Source organism: Nicotiana tomentosiformis, chromosome 2 (assembly GCF_000390325.3).
Source record: "Nicotiana tomentosiformis chromosome 2, ASM39032v3, whole genome shotgun sequence".
NCBI lineage: Eukaryota > Viridiplantae > Streptophyta > Magnoliopsida > Solanales > Solanaceae > Nicotiana > Nicotiana tomentosiformis.
Window position 1 is genome coordinate 58,314,243 of NC_090813.1, and position 8,936 is coordinate 58,323,178.

The 8,936-nt window shown below is 36.0% G+C and overlaps 1 protein-coding gene across 1 annotated transcript; it reads right to left on the reverse strand.

Moving 5' to 3' along the window:
• Window positions 1–4,340: 4,340 nt before the first annotated feature.
• On the reverse strand, window positions 4,341–6,030 carry LOC104091782 (berberine bridge enzyme-like 22). The gene has a single exon (XM_009597198.4). The coding sequence runs from the start codon at window positions 6,028–6,030 to the stop codon at window positions 4,468–4,470; it is 1,563 nt and encodes a 520-aa protein (XP_009595493.2). The 3' UTR covers window positions 4,341–4,467.
• Between the last annotated feature and the right edge of the window lie 2,906 nt (window positions 6,031–8,936).

The window sequence follows — 8,936 nt, forward strand, 5'->3', positions numbered from 1 at the left end:
TAAGAGAAAAATCAAAGATGATGGCACTATTGATAAATTCAAGGCAAGACTCGTAGTCAAAGGGTATAGACAACGAGAAGGTCTAGACTACTTTGATACATACTCTCCAGTTACAAGAATTACGTCCATACGGATGTTAGTAGCATTAGCTGAAGTGTATGGTCTTGAAATTCATCAAATGGATGTTAAGACGACCTTCTTAAATGGAGAGTTGGAGGAAGAAATTTACATGGAACAACCTGAAGGGTTTGTGGTTCCAGGTAAAGAAAAGAAGGTATGTAGACTTGTTAAGTCTCTTTACGGACTAAAACAAGCACCCAAATAATGGCATGCGAAATTTGACCAAACAATGTTGTCAAATGGTTTTAAGATAAATGAATGTGTGTACATTAAAAATGTTCCAAATCACCTAGTCATTGTTTGCCTATATGTGGATGATATATTGATAATGAGTAATGAAATTGCCAACATAAATGTTACTAAGCGTATGCTCAATAGCAAGTTTGATATGAAAGACTTGGGAGTTGCTGATTTAATTCTGGGAATTAAGATCCATAAGACTCCTCAAGGTCTGGCATTGTCACAATCTCATTATATTAAGACAGTACTTGAAAAATTCAAGCATTTGGGCTTTAAAGTTGCAAAGACTCCAATTGACGTGAATCTTGCATTAGCAAAGAATAAAGGCCAAAGCATATCACAATTGGATTATGCTCGTGTGTTGGGATGCTTAATGTATATCATGAATTGTACACGACCAGATATAGCTTGTGCTATAAGTAAACTGAGTCGATATACGAGCAATCCAGGCCAATCTCATTGGATGGCAATGAAACGAGTTTTGGGATATTTAGAACATACCCAGAACTTTGAATTGCACTACAGTAATTTCCCTGCGGTGATTGAGGGATACTGTGATGCAAATTGGATCACCGGTTCAACTGATTCTAAGTCCACGAGTGGATATGTATTCACTATTGGTGGAGGAGCGGTATCTTGGAAGTCGTCCAAACAAACATGTATTGCCCGCTCTACAATGGAGGCTGAATTCATAGCCTTAGATAAAGCCGGTGAAGAAGCTGAATGGCTCCGGAATTTCTTGGAAGACATTCCATTTTGGCCCAAACCGTTGGCACCAATATGCATACATTGTGATAGTCAAGCGGCAATTGGAAGGGCTGGGAGCGTTATGTATAACGGTAAATCTCGTCATATACGACGAAGACATAAAACCGTTAGGCAATTACTCTCTAGAGGAATTATCACGATTGACTATGTAAAGTCAAGTGATAATGTATCGGATCCACTTACAAAAGGCCTAACTAGAGAGGTAGTTGAGAAATCATCAAGGGGAATGGGGCTATGGCCGAGAACAAGTCATTGTGGCGGTAACTCTACCTAGAAAACTGGAGATCCCAAGATCTAGGTTCAAGGAGATCAAACAAAGTCATTAATGACGGTTCAACATTGTCAAATAAAATTTTAGTCCGTTCTCGTGATGAGACAATGTTCAGTACCAAGGATAAAGCATTAAGGCTTTTTAATGATTTCTAAATTTGATACGGGGTATATCAAATAGTGTATCTACAGGATGACACGTTTAGGAATCACCTATGTAAGTGTGAAGTGTTAGCCGCTTCAAGGAGAACTTTGTAAGGCCAGTTCTCTACGCACTTATGAAACCAGGCGGTGTTCATGGCTGAAACGAACACAACAATGAGAACCAAAGACGGTTAAGGGTTGATTGTGTGACTTATGGTTGTCTAGGTATACACCAAAGATCGACGGTTCAAAGATATCAAATCTACCGATTGACCGAGTATATCCGACATAAGTTTACTACGGAAAGTTCAAAGGGAAACCTACTTATCCAGATGCAATTAATCCTTGCTTGTAAATCACACAGTTTTTTCATGCATACTTCCGTGATATAGCCATTCCCCATTCATGTGGGGGATTGTTGAGGTTTTATTTTTTAAGATGTAATATTCTTAAAATGAGGGTGAATGGGAAATGGAGGGAAAATGAAATTTTGAGTAAAATTTTAAGTTTCCCCCTCTTAACAATGAGACATTGTCCCATATTGGAAGTGGAAGACATTTTTGGTAGGTATATATATAATTGCTCTTCTTATAGCTCTTAAAGAGTTAAGAAGAAAGCAAGCCTCGCGCCGCCGTCGTCGTCGCTCGGCTCGGCTTCGGCTACGGCTTCGGCTTTGGATTTGGATTTGGATTTGGATTTGGTCAAATGATCGATTGATTGATTAATTTTTTGGACCAAATTTATTTGTTAATAGTAAATATTAACGTAAGATTATCCGCTTTTGTAACGGATATTTTTCAATCCGTGTATTGACCACCAGCTGCAATAGCAGCCGCCTAATGCTCTTCCCACCATGAATGTGCTTGCTCCACAAACAAGTGCTTGCTCCACCATGGAGGGTGGACGATTGTTCTTCTTCAACACTGGCTGCTATATATATGTGCAGCAGCTGTTGAAGAAAGACACACACAATACACAAGACACAAAACTGAAAACGCTCAACAGATTTGGCTATACATTGCACTCCTTCCTCTCAGCATTTCCATACGATTTTCTGAGTTTCTACTCCTTCGTTCTGCATTGTTTTAACTTCAAACAAAGCAACTGTAAGTGTGATTTGCTACCGAACTTTGTGTTCGCTGAAACACTGAGGTTTGAAGTACCGCTACACCAGTATGTGATTCGTTCTATCTTGGGAGGAAATAATCCATTACCTTGGGTACTAGGAGGGGATTAAATTCCTTAAGGAAACACTGTGAATTCAGTGGGCTCGAATTAATTACTGTTTCATTACGATACCTTATATTTTGCAGAATTATTATTTACAAATACAGCAATATTGGCGGGAATAACAGTAGTAAGCTTGGATTTTATACTCTGACTCTTTCTTTATTAGAACATTTACGAGTTCTTTAATTATAAATGCTAATTCTGAGAAATCATTCTTATGGCCTGTTGAAAGCTGATTCTAAATACGTTTCTCTTTTTATTGCCTAGTGTGCTACGTGTTTGTTGAGAGGACTTTGTCAATGCTTTGCTTACTGTAATTTGTTACCTGCACTCTACTTACCTCAGTCTTGGAGCTGCACAGTTGACACCTGAGTTTGGTTCAGAGGCAGTGCAGAGACATGTTACTTTGCTAGATATGAATTTGGAGAACTCAAATTCTGATGTAGCACAAGATAGACTCAATGAAGTCTGATAAACTGCAGAAAGAAATTCAAAACCTCAATGCTGCAAGCTCTTTTGTTGGCTCTCGTCTTTGTGCACAATGTTGAAACTGCTAAAATGAAGCTGTTGAAGAAGCAGTTGAAGTTTGAAAAGATGCTGGTAAAGCATGCCAAACAAGTAGCTGACTTCGAAAAGACTCGTAATGATATATTACAGCAAGAATTAGTTAGCTTAAGCCTTAAAGCAGGAGTTTGTTCACTTTTCAACACCTCTAAATTTATTGGACTGCTGCTTCTTTCAAAATGATCAAGAAAAGGTTGGTTTCTCTTATGTGTGCTATTAGTTAAATTAAAGCTTTCGTGTTATTGGGAGGAATGTTGATTAAGTTTCTCTCCTAACTTTGAAACATGATATTTAACTATTTTTAAAGTCATATTACTCATAAAATGTTGCGTGGATTTTGAAAATGGTTGACATGTTTGACAAGGTTGACCATACCTTGCTGTTCCCTACCTTTTCAATTTTGGTTTGCTTTGGTTCTTTGTCATTCTCCTTGCAAATTCATGCACGAGACTGCCCGGGATGTTCTCTTTACTAATAAGATTATCCTGCAATGCAGGTTTCTGACTTAAACTTTAGAAGCAAACAGTCTGGATTGGGACCTTGTCACTGTTGGAAAATAATTTTGTAAAGTTAGGTTCTTTTGGAAAGATCCCTTCAAGCAAAAGATAGAAGGTACTCTACCACTGCTTCCTATATGTGGCCGGAACGACCCTGGATCAATATCAGGTATTAATTCTAATTTGGAGCCTCTACTTTGATTGTAATATCATGTGTTTGGCTTTTTTATCATAGGCAATTTTGATAAATTTAGCAACACAGGCTAGAGCAGAAGTGCATCCAGACTCAATCCTGTGTAAAAGCTCGTGGTAGAAAAGGAACTCGAGTTATGGAAAAGCAGTCTTTTCTCTCAATCTTTCTACTTCAGCATTTAGATTTCATACATTAATTTTCATTCTTAGAATGCAGGACTGACAAGTAATCTTTTGCATAACTTACATTTATGACTGCTTGAACTGAAAGTAGTTTTTGCATTAGCGAACTGCAAGCAGTGACCATTTTCACAGTTCTCAGTAATTTTCTAGTTAACATTAAAGGAAGTTGAACAGTTTTTTTTTTTTTTTACCCGAACAATAAGATGTGAACTGTTATAAGGAAAATGTGAACTCACATTAGTTTTAGGTTTCCTTTGTACTAACAAGAAAGAGGAGGAATGCTTTGTTCATTTGTGAAAAAGTTGCTCGGATCAATCTGATGCTTAGCTCTTGCCAATCTTTGAAAATTACCTTTGAAGTACTTCGTACCCCAAGTCAGAGCTTGTCGATAGCTTGAGTAATTTCCCTGCTGATTGATTCCCAAATCACGATCCCTATAATTGATATAAGCAGTTCTTGGTGACTTGGACACATATGGTTCCATGTACTTGTAAAGCCTTTGCATCCAATACAAGGGCTGTTGGGATGCCAACATATCATTTGAATCCCATTTCACTATGTATTGTATGTTGTATAGGTTCCCTTTCCTATGAGGAAATGGTATTTCAGATTCAGAAATTTCATCCATTTTCCCTCCTAAAGGATCCAATATCATGAAAGCCAACTTTTGGTGCAAAAATCTCTCTGAGATCCCCTGGAAAACACTTTCTGGGATTGGCTCAACGACGAAATCTGATTTTCCCTTGAAGTTGCTCTTGTACTGTGTTTTCCTATCCAACAGGACTTCTAATGGCTCCCCTTTTTCGTAGCCTGTGAAGTAAAGAACGGACTTTATCCAGCTCATCTCCGCGCAATCTTCCATTTTCAAGCCTAAGTCAGGGAAGCTCCTGTTCATGATAGAAACCAGGTCAGTTCTCAGTCCTAAAAATAGGGAATTGAACAAGAGTTCCGCTGGCTTCGCGTTTCCATGGCTATCAGGTCCATCGATTTGTTGAATAATGACTCGGATGAAGAGACTCCCGGGTAGTTTACTGGCTAAATACTGCCATTTATGGACAAGTTTGACACCTTCTTGGTCTAAACTCTTGTGAATTGTGAAAACTGTGACAAGGGGTGGAACGCGAACCAGCTTCACTTTCCAGGCTGTTATTACTCCAAAACTAGCTCCTCCACCACCTCTAATTGCCCAAAATACATCTTCTCCCATTGTTTCTCTATTAAGAATTCTACCATTGGCATCAACCAAATTGGCATCTATTATATTATCAGCAGAGAGGCCATATTTTCTCATCATAGTGCCAATGCCACCTCCACTAAAGAGCCCACCAACACCAACACTTGGGCATAGGCCAGAAGGAAATCCAAGAATGTCACTTTTCTTGGCTATGTTATAGTAAAATTCTCCAATGGTTGCACCAGCTTGAATCCAAGCAGTTTCATCTTCTAAATTGATGCTAATTGATCGAAAATCGACTAAATCAAAGATTACGAAAGGGGTTTTGCAAAGAAAAGATAGGCCTTCATAATCATGACCTCCACTCTTTACTCTAACTTGTAAAGCATGCTTCTTGCTACAAAGAATGGCTAATTGGATTTCATTTTGTGTCTTTGGTGTTACTATGAATGATGGTTTAAGTAGTGATGTTGAGTTTAACCATCTTGGATTTTGTTCAGCTGCTTGTAGAAGATATGTATATGAAAAAGATCCTTGGGAGTGAACAATTGAAATAGAGTGAAGAGTCATGCATATAGCAAAGTCTTGAAGATTTCCATGACTTGGTTTTGTAAGAAGAAATAAAACTAGTAATACAATGGAAACCATTGTTTAGATATTATCAAAGAACGAGCATTTTATGGTTTATATATATTGGATTTTTGGCACTCTAAAGTGTTACATAATCCAAACGTCTCAGATATATCACCGAGCAATTTCATTGGACCAAAGTAATATTTTGAGACTTTACAGCCTGTGATAATGTTTATTGGATATGAAGTTTAAGAAAGAAATAAAGACTTTTGAAACTTGTCATCTTAAATATATCATGATATTCGTGTGACTATATATAAAAACATGTCATTAAGGAAAAGATGAAAAGTTTACAGTTAAGTTATTTTATTATACCGGGATAAAAGATAGTTTTGACAATATCTAACTTTTTTTTCAATGAAGGGAACATCGTTAAGAACAATGAAGATCATCTAGAAGTGGTTGGGGGCTTGTGGTTTGTCTTGTTGCAATTCAATCGGCTAACTTTTTTTATGAACTTTAACCGTCTGCAAATTCTTAGGAGTAGAATGCAGCATTGAAATATGTTGCTATACTCTTTAAAAGAGTTTTTTTTTTAAAAGGAGAGGAAAACACGTTGCCGATTGTCAGCTGTAGATAAAGAATTATTGGATTATGAGTCAAACTGATTGTAGATCATTTGCTCCTGCATTGCATATGGGACATTGATCTGCGAATAAAAAAGATGACGCTTCAAAGATATTGCCTTCTCTATTTAAATTTTCACCGACATAGTTATATTGAAGTATAGGAGTGGAGCACATGACAATGCACGTGTGATTGTTTGTGTGTTGTTATTTTCGAGCAATTTACACAATATTAATTTCAATATTTTGTGCACATGTTTGTATTCAACTTACATACATTAGTACTCCACGTAGTTTTTGTTAGGTTTAGAATTTTAATGATGATTAATAATAAATAGCCTTGACTAATGTAAATCTACTATGTGTGCAGATTCACTAATCAAATCCAAGGAGGCATAAGAGAATTTAAGAAGCAACGGCTCTGAAGAACACAAGAAAGGAAAGAAAATTAATCTAAGCATATCAAAGAACCAACGACTATGATATTTAAATTTACCCATCAAAAAAATACAAAGAAAGAAAGGAAATCAGTCAAGAAAGAGAAATTAGCAGAGGAATTAAGAGCAAATGATTGGAAAGATGAAGGAGCCAAATTGCACATTGAGAATGAATCTGGTTGTACTTCACATGCTGGATTCATGAGTCTACCCTTGGGTCCTACTCTTAGAAGATTCTGCCTTAAAAGGAAAAGTCGCACTATCAATGATTTTTCACAATATCAAAGAGGAATCAGGAACTCCATCGAGCACTATTAAAGAATAGGAGGAAGGGCGAGGAAGTTCACGCAACTTAATACATGCTTTTATATCTTTCTAGTTCTTAGTACAAACATTGTACTCTTGAGTTTACTAGTGTCGCAAAAGATAGGAAAATTAGAAGACAAAACAAGAGTTGTGTCAAGCAAAGATAAACATTGTTGTTGAATATCGTTAGTGGTGAACGAACTAAAATCACACTGTTGTAACAACTCAATATTGAAGATCTAAGAGAACCCTTGTGGCCCAAGGGAATTGGATATAGGTATCACACCGATACTGAACCAGTATAAATCTCCTGAGTCTTTACTATTTTTATTTCTGCATAATTTACTTTTGCTGAAATCAAACCTCCTGGAAAAGATTAGTCGACTATTTCTCTCTCTAGTCAACTAAGTTTTTAAATTGGGCACAATTCACCCCTTCCTTTTTTGTGTTTTAGTTTTAGATCACAAAGAAGAAAAAGCGTTTATGATAGGTGTCATGTGAATCCCCAACGCTCCAATTCTTACGGGGATAACGTTCTTATTTGGTTTGTTACAAAAGGTAATAAATATTAATATCAGACTGCAACAAACTAGAGCTCGATTTGAAGCTAAAATAAACAATAATCTAGAGAAATAGTCAAAATAACATAAAAGAACAAGTAGTGTTGCGAAAGCAAATGAGTAAAACTCTCTAAGTGTGTAGAATATTGGTGTGTTGAGGTTTCTTTACTCTTAAGCTTTTACTCTAGTTTGATCGAGTTTCCTCGATCAATTTTCTCTCTACCTCTATAGCAACATATGTAGACTAACAAATATTCGAAACTGGAACCATATAATTAATTAAAGAACTATATATTGTAAGTTCCTTATCAACGTAACATGGATATCAAGAGAAAGTGTTAGATTTCTTAATAACAAGACTATAAGAGACTAGTATTTCTTAATTATCATATATGTATCAGTTATGTTTAGCACCTAATTAGTTTATATCTCATTTTTATCGAGATATTTATGTTTATTATTGATCGTGTATCAAAAAAAAGGTTTTTAACTTCGTATATATACAGTTGCATAATTAGTACATCCTTCGTTTCAATTTAAGTGTCTTACTTTTCCTTATAGTCTATTTTTAAAAATACCTTTCTTTTGGTGGCTCTTTAATTCCAATATTCTATATGACATATTTAAAACCACGTTTTTGCTTTATTGAGCCGAGCCTTCCGAAAATAACCTCTTTACCTTCACAAGGTAGGGGTAATGTCTGTGTACATACTACCTTCCCCAGACTTCACTTATGGGAATACACTGGGTATGTTATTGTTATTGTTGTTATATTTAAGACCACACGATTCAAAGAATATTTTGGTATATTATAAATCTTTAGTTTAAAAGAATCAAAAGTCTTTCTCATTTTCTTAAACTCCATTTTTAGTCAAAATTAAGAAAATTAAATATTTTTGTATTTATACATTCGAAACACAAACAGCCCCGGACTTCAGTAACGTGTGAATTGGACGCATATCATGAGGTTGAAATAAATAAAAATATTATATTTAAGTGGAGAATTTTTATTATTATAAGTAGAAAAGAAATAAAATAGAAAAAGCAAAGAT